Source organism: Bombyx mori, chromosome 9 (genome assembly GCF_030269925.1).
Source record: "Bombyx mori chromosome 9, ASM3026992v2".
In the NCBI taxonomy this organism is placed as follows: domain Eukaryota; kingdom Metazoa; phylum Arthropoda; class Insecta; order Lepidoptera; family Bombycidae; genus Bombyx; species Bombyx mori.
The window spans coordinates 6,276,639-6,290,022 of record NC_085115.1 but is presented as its reverse complement, the minus strand read 5'-3'; the positions used below and the strand labels follow the sequence as shown (position 1 = coordinate 6,290,022).

The 13,384-nt window shown below is 34.8% G+C and overlaps 1 protein-coding gene across 1 annotated transcript in view; it reads right to left on the bottom strand.

Moving 5' to 3' along the window:
• The window catches only part of LOC101741481 (sonic hedgehog protein), a 50,495-nt gene that overhangs the window by 14,058 nt on the left and 23,053 nt on the right, over positions 1-13,384 (bottom strand). Inside the window, exons 2-3 of the mRNA XM_004925156.4 lie at positions 1,417-1,527; positions 304-454 (exon numbers count right to left, since the gene is read on the bottom strand). Of these exons, the coding sequence (XP_004925213.1) occupies positions 304-454; positions 1,417-1,527 (262 nt within the window). The remainder of the gene's footprint in view (positions 1-303; positions 455-1,416; positions 1,528-13,384) is intronic.

Genomic DNA, 13,384 nt, shown 5'->3' with positions numbered 1-13,384 from the left:
GTCACGTCACGTATCTAACATTGCATAAGTTATTGGTCCAAATATACTAAAAAGAAAAAAAATATCATCGTTATCATCGTATTTGTGTTTAACTGAACGTAAAAATTTTACATTTCATATTGTAACCGATCTCGATAATGGTGTTAAAAAATATTATAGTTACTCATCACGGTGGTGAAGTTATTTATGACTCAGTTAACCTGAAGACGCACGTGTCGTCAACCCCGAGACTGCGAAGTGTGACGCTGCTCGATCAGCAGCGCATTTTAAATGATAAAAAGCGAAATTCAATTGAACACCCACCTGTTTTAACAGAACAATGAATGTAAGACCGGCTTTCATAGAAGACCCAGTCAAAGCCGGCTTCGACAGCGAGGCGGGCCAGCATACCGTATTTGCTGCGGTCTCGGTCACTGGTGGTTAAGTCCACAGCCCGACCCTCGTAGTGGAGAGACTGTACAAACAAAAGTATAAAATTATTTACTTACGATCAGCTCTTTATATGTTCTGCCGGTGGTGGTGTGTCTTGTGAACATGCACTAGTAAGTACCACCGCCCCGGCTATTTGTCGCGAAGCAGTTCCGATATACAAGGTGAGGCAGCCGTTGTGTTACAGAACTCATATCTCAAAATGGGAGGCGCTGTTTGTGTCGTCGACGTCTATGAGCTCCGGTAAGCACTTAACACCAGATGGGCCATGAGTAGGTTTAGCGGTCTATAAAAAAGTTGGTAGCTGTAGCCCATAGAAATCGTAAATTTTGCTACCCATCTGGAAATTTCAATTCGAAGTCTCCATTGTATTATCCTAATGGTTTCTCCTCTGAAACGCATGAATGATGTGTCACACAAATAATCAGGATTTCGTCACCTACTCTCTCGGGCTGGCTAATTAGACCAATGCTTATTGCTCAAGATAGGCGGACAACTCAAGGACCAGCTAGTGTTAAATATTTATCGGAATTCATATAAATCATAATAAAAATGTCACAACCTCTCTTAATATGTTTAGTTTTGGTCTCAAATCGTATAATAGTCGTCTTTGCTATTCAAACCGAAATACTTGGCACTACCAAGATGATTGTACCTGCTAGTGCACGATTTTAATTCGATCTCCCATCAGTAATAAACGCAAATTATTTTATTTGCTTCTATTCTTCAATCTAAGCAGACAAACGTAACGAAATGTATAATTTACTTAATATTAAGTGGAACAGCTGGTCATCTGACACTGAAAACTAGGGATAAGCAGCAATCTATTCCAGGTATGATAAGTGTATTCAGTTGTACCAGGTCATCGGTGCTCATTGGCAGTATACATAAATACGATTGGAATAGTGTCTATATTTCCTTTTGTTTTGCAGCATCGACAGCGCTTACAACATGCCTCATCATTCAATGATGAAATGAATAATGTACCTTGTCTAGATGATTATTCTCTTCGTCCCAACCTTCGATCACACGGAGCCGCACTCCCGGCCACTGGTTCATAACGCTGATTGCGAGAGTGTTTAATTTCTCCTTGCATCTCTGAAAATATTAATGTTCTTAATTATGATCATGTTCAATTATTGATTTATTTTAATTATATAATTTTAGGAATTCTAACCGAATACAAGTTACAATAGACACTGTTAAAGCAATTAACATTAAAAATAAGTTTTGTGAATTGAAATAGTAAATCCAATAAATGAAGAAACATTTTCAACAATCAAATAAAATATATTATCAAAGGATGTCCTAGCAAATGGGTAACAAACGTTGCCGCCTAAACCAAAGAACAACGCAGGATGTCGGACATTTTGCCATGAACGAATAAATCAAATTAAATCACGTCATACAAAAAGATCGACACAATTTATTTGTAAAGTGACTCTGCCGCACGAATAAAGGAAATGTCACAATATTTAGAAAGAAAAGTGGACAAAGCCGAGCGCGCTGCGTGGCAGCATTGTGCCGTGGTGTCAACTCACTCTATGCAGATTTGTTGTGAAAAAACATAGAGATTGACGTAACGAATCGAGTACACAGAGCGGCCCCGGGGCACCCCGCTTGGCCGATGCGTTCGGTCACATACAACAACAGATACTTCGAGCACCGTATATAATTATTTCCACGAACATTTAAACCTCCCAATAAAGTGTTACAAAAATAGTGATTTACTTCGAATCTCGAAGGTATAAAGTTATATCTATATATATAAAAATGAATTGCTGTTCGTTAGTCTCGCTAAAACTCGAGAACGGCTGGACCGATTTGGCTAATTTTGGTCTTGAATTATTTGTGGACGTCCAGAGAAGGTTTAAACGGTAGATAAATATGAAAATGCTCGGAATTATAATAAATAAAAATAACAATTTCGTTTTCCTTTTGATGTGTCCCCCGTCGGACGGATTCCTTTTGTTTGTTTTAAGTTTATTTTATACAAAAGTTTAGGTCTTTTATTTCTCGATTGAGGCACTACGAAGTCTGCCGGGTCAGCTAGTTCAGTTATAAAATATGTATTACAAACGTATTCAATCTTTGTTTACTTGGATATATGCGAGAATCGTCCGGCCAGGAAGCTCAATGTTTGTTTCTCAGCAAACGTCTCGGTCCGCACTAAAACAATCGAATGCTAATTGTTTGTCCAAACACGAGGTGCATTTAAACGTGGGAACACATCGGTGGCGCAATTAACTATCTCGTATCCATCACAATACTTACATCTGACATTCCTATATGAATTACATCTTTAGCAGATACTCTGAAACGAGTTTTTTTTTTAACTGTATCAGTATCGTACCCAATTTTAAAATCTAAAATTTGTAAATAGAATTTGTAGATTTACTTTTTTAGACAAGAAATAAAATTTTCGTGAGAAAAAAATTCAAATCGATTACATACGACATTCAATGAGATAATGTATAATTGATCTCAACTTTAATGCTAATCTATATGATGCCTATACCGTTTGTAATCAAATCTGGTTTAAATATCAGAGGGCTTGTGAGGTACCCAACACTGGCCATTATAAATTCATTATGCATATTTTTAGTAAACAAGCTGTCGATCACAATGCTTCGTCGCAGCGGGACGCCCTGCCTCCGACACCTTTCCCTGTCCTCTCGAACATACATACCAATCCTAATACCATGATTATCATCAATTCAGTATGCGATCGCATACTTACATTCAAGCCGGTGCAGCCAATGAGAACTCGACGATAAACCAGTTTAAAATCAAAATAAATTTAATGTTGCAAATTATCAAATTACACCACATCAAAGACTCATATTCAATTATACTGATTAACAAAAAATATAACAAGCGTATCGAATACCTAAGGTCACATTAAAGCAAGACAGGCTACCTGGGTTGTAAGCGGACGCACACGGACGTGATCTGAAGGCCGTGATATGTCGCGTTTATTGGAAAGCACATTTAAAAATTAATGAACTGAACTATTTGCAATATTTTAATGTAACTATGATTCTTTAAATCTAGTTCATCATTTAGAATATTCAAAGCGGCCATTAGAAATCCAATCGTTACATTTGATTTCATTCGCCACCTCATACTAGAGCGGACTGATAGTTAATTTATAACCGCCTCCCTCTGCGACCATAACAATATATTAAGATAATTAACTGGCTCTTTACATTCCTTAACACATAGTTTTTTTAACAAGGCCACTGGAGTCGAAAAGCACCGACCAATACTGACTGGGTTTTGATGTTCGGTTTTTTTGTTTTTTTTTTGTGGAAACCACAACAAATAGCTTAAGAGCATTTTTTGTGAAACCGACCGTTGATTTTGTTCACGCGAACCTGCAAGTTATAGCCACCTTATGTTAGGTAGATAACAATAAAAGGTAAATGCTCGCAAGGCTATTAAAATACTTGTGTCCCGTAACTGTTTTACTCGAATTCGCATTTATTACACAAATAAAAATTTGTCCTCTTATCATATAATTTCCTAACTCATAAAAAGGAGAACAAATGACAATGAGCAAAGTTTTGTTGACATTATTTAGACTACAATCGATGATTTTATTACTAACATTATACTGGATTTGGTAAAGCAATGATTCTCAACAACAAAATATTTCCGACGACTTTTTGCGTAAAAATCTTAAAGATCGTTCAACAAGTTCCATTTTAAAATACTCTTAAACCAACACAAGGTCCGTTTTATGGTTTTTTTATTTTTTATTATAACATTTATCAAACTAATGTAGGTATAAGTAAAAAATATGCTTTGCTTTCAACGAGATTCTTAATGCGTTGTCCAATAATATTAATGCCTCTAATTTTTAATCAATGTTCTGGATTTTATTCTAAATTCATAATTACGTTTAAGCCCTCGTGGCTCAAAGGATCAAATAACTTTTATACTTGTACAGACCGATGTATCAGAGAATTAAAATCCATCACCTTGCCTATAACTCCCGTAAAGCAATCATGAATTTGGGTTCAAGACTAGAAGAGTTTTTACCTGGTCAATAAAATTGTCACTTCGATCTCATGCCGCAAGGTGGGTTGTGGCATTTACATTGTGATATATGCGGTATAAAGGGTGTTCCTGTTATGATTATAACTAAGTTTTTTTTTATATGGCTTAGATGGGTGGACGAGCTCACAGCCCACCTGGTGTTAAGTGGTTACTGGAGCCCATAGACATCTACAACGTAAATGCACCACCCACCTTGAGATATAAGTTCTAAGGTCTTACTTACAACGGCTGCCCCACCCTTCAAACCGAAACGCATTACTGCTTCACGGCAGAAATAGGCAGGGTGGTGGTACAGCGCGGACTCACAAGAGGTTCTACCACCAGTAAAAGTCTGTACATCCACAGATTAAATTTAGTCGATACCTGTACGATCTATAAGCCGCTAATGTTTGAACCAAACTAACCTAAAAAGTAATCCATAACGTTTTCAGCAAGAACACAATAGAATTTTAGTTTAAAATTTCGTTAATTAAACTATGAGTGTTCTAAGATAGTAACCACACAAATAAATGTTATAATTTAAGCATTAAAGATTTTATTTTGAAGCTACTAACATTATTATCAAATGTTTATGGATGCAGATAAATGCAACACAAATATTTGACATTGGTATATAATTTCTAGTGTCGTACTAGCTGTCGGACACTTCATAAATATGTATGTTGTAGATGCAGCACCATTACCTGTGTATTTTCTAAGCCACTTTGATGTTTGTCCACGAAAAATATCACCCTTTGTTGTCTTAATGCGACTGTCGTCAGAGCTGTGGTTCCACAGCAGCAGAACATTTGTTCAATACTATTTAATTAATATTTCAAACTACCTACAAATATATAGAATATAAGTGTGTAAAATGGAACTTATATAATACTATAAATAATGTAACCATTTAGAGCAACTACATTTAAAAGGTAATTTTTTCCCTTTAAATATCTATGAAAACTCTATCTAATTTTAGTTTTTTTTTATTAACAATTATCTGTTGATAATATAATACACTCATAAAGGTACCTTAACAAACAATGACTACAAGGCTTTTAAGGAGACCCGGGCACCTTTCACTCGAACGAAAAAAAATTGAAACACGACACCAATGTGCGGTGTTTGTTTGGGCCAGAGACCTCTGTTAATGAAACGTTACACTTCATTCACTGAACTGAACCAAATATTTTTACCAACATGAGATTAGTTCGTTTTGAGTTTTTAATGATATCGTTTATTAATTCGTCTATCAAATTTTAGATAAATAACAACGTTTATGATCATTTTGTTTGGACCTGGAACGTAACATAATTCAGATCAATCCACAGAAGGGTAAAATTTAGAATATTTTTTTTAACTTATCCTGAGAAGTGTTGAAATAGCGGAAAATTATGAGTGTGAGTGATAAGTGGAGGGTTAGTTCGAAAAATGTAATGCAGATATGTACTATTACGAAGAAAATTTAAAAGTAACAGTGGTACCTCGAGAATTTCGTGGAATTTTTATCAATTGGCTATACCACCTTGTGATTAATAATCGACCGACTAAATAACTGAATATTATTTATATAACCTACAATGAAAGTTACAGTCCTACTCATTCATGAGCTGAATGCGAAACGAACCCAAGAGACCGATCAGTTAGCCGAGCCAAATTGTAACAATACATCTTTACGGTTTGAAAACTCTCGGGACGGATGTAATTCTATTATTTACATTTTTATGATGGCTGACGCGAGGTCAATGACGAAGTCAATGAGAGCATGTTCGCTGGATGTTGCAAGTCATCCAGGTGAGCAATGGAATCTACGCTTCCGACATCTATGAATTTCTGTTAATTCAAAATTATTGCGATAACAAACATTGCTTTTGTTAGATTAATAAAGCCTAAAAGAAAATAGCTTCATAACAAACTATGAGCTATTTTCTTTTAGACTTTATTAATCTAACAATTTTATTAATTTATTATTAATCTAACAAAAGAAAATAGCTCGTAGTTTGCTATGAAGCTATTTTCTTTTTAAGGGTAAATTTATTTCTTTATTTTATTTATTAATTCATTTACTAGAAAGTATAAAGGCGGACTTAATGCCATAGGCATTCTCTAACAGTCTACCTTAGGGGAGTGCAGAGATGAAGCTTGGTAGGTTTAGTGTGAAGGTGATATTACTTAAACATATGTGTATATATAACATACATAATATTTATAGATACAAATACTCGTACTTAAATAAATACATATACATAAATATATACATATCATAAATATACACATATAAAAACATATATAAACTAATATTATCAATTAGATGACTCTGCTAACTCTCTGAGAAACAGTTCTCGAACCTTCGTCTTAAACGCTTCGCGTGTAGTGGCCGACCTTATTTTGAAATTTATGAATACCTTAGAAATTTATGTTCTACTTTTTACTTAATGTCGCAATCTTTAAATTTTCACCAAACTAAGGTAGTGGTAATTTGTAGTTGCAAATCAACTCTCAGTTGGTAGCTGGCGTTTATCGATTTGCATCTATAATCGCGTCAATTTTAATGGACAGGTGATGAAAACGCGACAAGTACATGATAGCAGGAGATGAAGTCCGCCCCTTCCGATACGACCGGTTACAGCTCTTAACTATATTAACTCTAACAGCAATACAATGTTGCCATTATATTAATAAAAAGAAGATTTATGTTTTAATGATTTTATGTTTTTTTTGTAAATGAATCACAAACTTCTTAATCATATATAAACTATTTCATATTAAGACTCTTCTCAATCCACACCACTGATTCCGGTCTATATTCATTTATTTTTATATTTATATAAAGGATTTATAGAATAATATTAAATTCAGAAAAATAAAGAGTTGTATGGTAATAAGTTCAAAACCAATAGATTAATATTAGTGAGTGCCAGATGTGACGTAATAAAATAAGTCATTAATCAGTGCATCAAGAGTTCACAATTCGGGCTGTCGCGTCTAGTTTAATACGGCTCAATGCGTAGCTCGCGTATACTAATCTCCAGCCAGGACGGGTACGGTCCGCTGCTGCAATTCACGCCTCTTGATGTTTTCTCATAGACGCCTCATCGGCGAAGAAAAATAAACCATCTTTATTACACCATTGACGAGCAATCGCCGCCTTCATTGTTTATTCCTCGGCTCAAAGAGAAGTGATCACATCGCGTGGGCTTTAAATAAACAGTCGCACTCCTATAATCACACTTTACGTCCTCTTTTGCTGACGGTCCAGAGGAGCCTCTCGATAATATTTTATAAGACAAATAACCCGATAAAGATGTTTTGACGTGAACCCGTGTTCATCGCTCACACTAAAATGCGTCCAGTGAACAAGTATAATAAAATATTTATTTACAATTTTGTGCTTTAGAAAAGAAATAAAAGCTCCAATTTAGTGTCAACTTTATTGGTGGTGAACGGAGCGTTAAGTCGATCGGTCGAATGTTTAATGCGTTGACAGGATCGAGAAAGGCGGTGGACTTTAGGCAGATCCATTAGCATTGTTTTAGGGGATTAGAGCGGTGTTTACGAGACGCATTGTGGGCGACGTGTCGCTCGACACGCATATTTTTATGACACATGTCTCTTTTATTTCATTCTGTAATCAGTGTGAAATGGCTTCCGTCACGATTGTGGGTGACCAGCTTAGGACAATTTTTCGGTTATAGTTTTAAATGCACTCTAGATGATAAATTATTGCTTTTTTTTTATTTTTGAGCAACCTTTTTCATTCTACTGTCATCCGCTGTCGCATCAAACTTGCGTTCACGTGTGATATCGAGTTACAAACAAAGATTAAACATTAACGCTATTCTGGACCCTATATCTGATCCTTTATCCCCGTTAATTCTAAATATCTGTTGACAGATTTTTTACGGTCCTTTTTTACGGAAACTGATACTTTGCAAAGAATAGAAACATAGTGCTTTTAAGAAAAATAATTATAAATGGTCGTCAAATAGTACGAGGAACTTCAAATTAAGTAACTGTAATGAATTTGTTTATTTTCTTCAAATCGATACTAATATTATAAAGTTGAAGAGTTTTTTTGTTTGTTTAAACGCACTAACATCGCTCTAAAACAATTATAGACAGACAATTATAGATTTTTCTGGATTTCTCCAGGATCCCATCAGCAGATTTTGATGATTACAGGACCATTCGGGAAATCTACCCTTTCAAACAAAAAAAAACAAAAAAGAATTATCAGAATCGGTTAAGCATTCTTTAGAAATCGGTGAACATACATAGATAAAAAATATGGTCGAATTGATAGCTTCTGCTTTTGAAGTCGGTTAAAAAGCGTGATTTTTGGTACCTTAAATAGCTCCTTAACATTCTATTATTCAAAAATATTTTCACTTTCTACGTAAATGAAGAGGCGGGTAAAATTTAGCGTTATGCCAAAGTAACTATACCACGCGGACGGAGTCGCGGGCAAAAGCTAGTCTACAATAAAACTGTTGGGACGTAATCGTTTGGTGAGGCAGTCCATCAGGTGGAAGGGTCGATTATTTATGTCGCTTATCAAGGAACAATGCGCGGGTACAGGCAGGCATCAGTCAAGGACCATTGTGAGCAGAGCCCAGTGGCCGCGAGTAAAACTGCGATCGAACGAAACGATTACAAGAACGCGAATTTATTCATACCATTTTATTTAGTGACATTTAGTCTTTGTTCAAAATAAAGGATATTGAATATCTTACCGTCTTTATAGCTCTACAAGTATTTTTCTATTATTTGTACAATATCTGTGGGAACTATGTATAGTTTTAGATAATTGACCGATGTTTTCAAATATTTTGTAATTAATTGTACATACCAAGAATATGTTAGAAGAACACATTAGAAAAAGGAAAACGCATCAACGTCTAATCTGATCGATCTCACTAATGTCAAAATATTTCAAAAATCGAATATTCATTAGGTGCCGGGCTTTGGTATTTGTGAACTCGCAAGCGATATGACGCGACGATCTCGCGAAAATAATTCGGAACGATCAAAGGTGCCGTACGTAAATTAATTATCAATTTGTCGTGGGTGCCAGGGTGACATAAATCGATCGGGTGTATCAGCCTCCAGCACATTAGCTACGGTCGAACACGAGATAAGGATAACAAATGCTCAGTTTAATGTTATCTTGACATCGCGGACACGAGAGGGCTTTTTGCCACCACATCTTTCGACCTTTCTCATGTTGAATTGGCCGTAGTTTTTCGTCTTCAATAATTTACAAATTTAAGCACACACGTTTCATTGGAAACTTACGAACGAAAACTATCTAGGCTGTGACAAAATCCTATAGTATAATATAATTTTTTTTTATTGCCTTTGTAGGCAGACGAACATACGGCCCACCTGATGGTGAGTGGTTACCGTCGCCCATGGACTTCAGCAATGACAGGGGCAGAGCCAAGCCGCTGCCTACCGCTTAATACTCTATTATTAATTATAATAATAACACAGTTTTTACTTTTTTTTGACCATACTATGACGTAAATTGATTATCTAATATTTTTCCATCCAATAAATTAATAAATTTAACGACAACAAAAAGATCACATAGTGATTGACATTGACATAGCAAAATGTGTCTTTTATTGTGCGGCCCAGAAGTTAAGGAATTTCTTTGTCCCAACATTACCGACTGGAAAAGAATGACTACGGTATGGCTATAGTCCGCCCGTGTACATTGGCTGGTTTAAAGATACGGTATAAATAAATGTCCAATACGTATACTTCGAGATATTTTGTGAAACTGGAAATAAATGAAACAATTAACTAATAAATGCAATGTTAATAAGTGCTTTTAAACATTTCGAGAGTCACATAATCTGTTAAAATTGTTTTACGTAAAAACTTACGTATATGCCTGAACTCGTTTATAATATAACCATTCTGAAATTTTCAACTTTTCATTAAACAAATATAGTCGTTTGAATCCAAGAACAATCATAAATTACACAACAATTAATTTTCATTATAATTGGGGAAGTATTATATTTATTGGCAAATTGAGGGAGTCCTATGTCCAGTAGCGCACATCTGTGAACTGTTAAAAAAAATATTTTTCATCTTAATTTAGTTAAACGTCATAAGTTTTCTGTATAAAAAATAACGTCCGTACTTATAAAAAGTCAGATAAATACCTTTAAATTCCGGAGGGATGACAAGTACATTTTAAATAAATTATTGTGCATCCCACGGGCTCAGAAAAACAAAGGTAATTAATATAACATGTACACATAAGTGCTGACTTGATGTTCACTGTCAGACATTAGGACGGTAATCAAACCATGTTATTTAAAAAAAAAAAACATACGGTTAAAGTAACCAATTTCTTTAAGAGCCCGAGTAGTTAAATATTACGTAATATAAATAATCATGACATATGCATTTTTTATACATAGCTATGTCTGTCTGTAGGTAATATCCTCAAGGCTGAATTCAATTTAAAATGGCTGCGTTTTTTTCATGCGTGGCTAGCGTGTAATTACCAGACTAAAGGCGCATGCAAAATTGGGGTCTCACCTCGGATCGACGGTCATAAATAAACGAAAATGACCAGCACCAGTGGGAGGATCATCACGCTAATGAATAAACTGTTTGACTCAGACGAACGTCGGTGAGCCACGCCGCGGGATATTCAGGTACGTCTTATCCACTATATAAATATAATATTTCCTGTTCTATGGAATTCATTGTTAAATATTTTACTTAAATCTTATACATATATATAAAAATGAATTGCTGTTCGTTAGTCTCGCTAAAGCTCGAGAACGGCTGGACCGATTTGGCTAATTTTGGTCTTAAATTATTTTTGGAAGTCCAGAGAAGGTTTAAAAGGTAGATAAATATGAAAATGCTCGGAATTAAATAAAAATAACAATTTTGTATTTCCTTTGAAGTGTCCCCCGTCGGACGGATTCCTTTTGTTTGTTTTATGTTTATTTTATACAAAATCTTAGGTCTTTTATTTATCGATTGAGGCACTACGAAGTATGCCGGGTCAGCTAGTCCATAATAATAATCAACTAACAACAACAACAACAACACAAGATGTTCCATTTTTCCCATAAATCAAGAGTGCGAAAATTTTAAATGATTAAAAATTATTAAATTATGATTTAATAATATAATAACAAAAAAAAATTGTTAAAAATTACTCAACACGAATTCATTTGAATATGAATAGTTAGGCGCCATGTAGGCAGGTACACGAAAAAACCGGCCCGGTATAATAGCAGACAAATGTCCCTCGTACTGAACACAATGAACAGCATTATAACTATCAATTCACTTTTTAAGAAATGCTAATTTGTAAGATTAGTGCAGTTGTCTACTATTTAGGGTCTAGGCTAAGTTGAATATATGAATAATAAAGAGGACTGGTTCAAAGCGCCACTTGTACTCCTGCAAATTTAGATCACGATTGTTAGAAAGTTGATTGGTATATGTGATTGACAATCTATAAGGTCTGGTGTAAATGGGGCTTATGTGCCCTGTTAAAATTAAAAACAAGAACGAATTTACTTGGAAATATGTAATCGTTACCATAGGATTTGCTAGCATCAGTTGAATGGTTAAATTTATATATAGAATTACGTCACATAATTTATACTATAAAAATCATTGTCTTTCCTTACATACTAAAAGAGCATTATATCATATACAGATTTTAAGCTTATTATAGAGAATATAGAGAGGAAATGCAGAACGCTAATATTTTTAAAAAATTATGCATTTATAATACATTAATTCAATAAAAAAAACATTACCACAGGTGTGTGTCAAATCTGTATTTGACACACACACATATATATAAATACCCCTTATTTACTGTCAAACTTTTGTCATTGCATTAAAGTCTGTAGTCAAAATGAGAATAGATTAATATTGTTTATCTTTATTAATATTTGTCTATAGCATAGTCTTGGCGAAATCTGTGATTATAGAAGTATGATAGTCTTTGACAATAGAACCTTAATAATGTTCAAAGTTATGTATAATTTCAATTAATTATAGTCGAATTTCGACTACCGGGTGACCACTAGTTCAATTTATTTCATCTTGAATAATGTATTCACAGTCTCATATTCTTTTCAATGTCAACTTCTATTGATATTGTAACGAAAGAATATATTTTGATTTGACTGAAGAGGATAGTGATAATCTGAAGCAAGTGCTTCGCTGAATCTACGACTGGATGGAAATCACGACCCATTGAGAAAATCCGGCGAGAAACTCAATGGGTTGTGTCTGTCTTCGACGAGAATGTCTATAGCCGGAAATACTATTCGCTCAGCAGAAATAGAAAATTCAGACTGTGTCAGTAATTTTATTAACAAAAGTCAGCTGGGATCTGGCACAAGTTTACCATCCTGCTTATTGCAACATACTTGAGATTTCGACCTTGTCACAAAATTAGAAAATATAGCGTATCCATTGTGGCTTCTGTAGGCTACACTTTACACCAGGTGGGTCGTGAGCTCGTCTTATCAAATTAAAAAAGAAAACGGTGAATGGTAGTCAAGCAGGTAGGTCGAAAACGACTGTTATTTTAATTAATTGGACGCGAAACAAAGATAAGGCCTGAGCGTGTCGACCGAATCTGAAGCGCGTCGCTTTTAAATAGAACAACACATCGAATGCTTTAAAATAAAACACAAGCTACTATTTGTTTCTTATACATTATAAAATTCAAGAATCTGCCTTACATTTCATTGTAATTTGAAAACAGTGTATATAAGTTGAAAGTAATTAAGATACTGGTGGTAGGACCTCTTGTGAGTCCGCGCGGTTTGTAATGCGTTTCGGTTTGAAGGGTGGGGCAGCCGTTGTAACTATATTGAGACCTTAAAATTTATCTTAAGGTGGGTGGCGCATT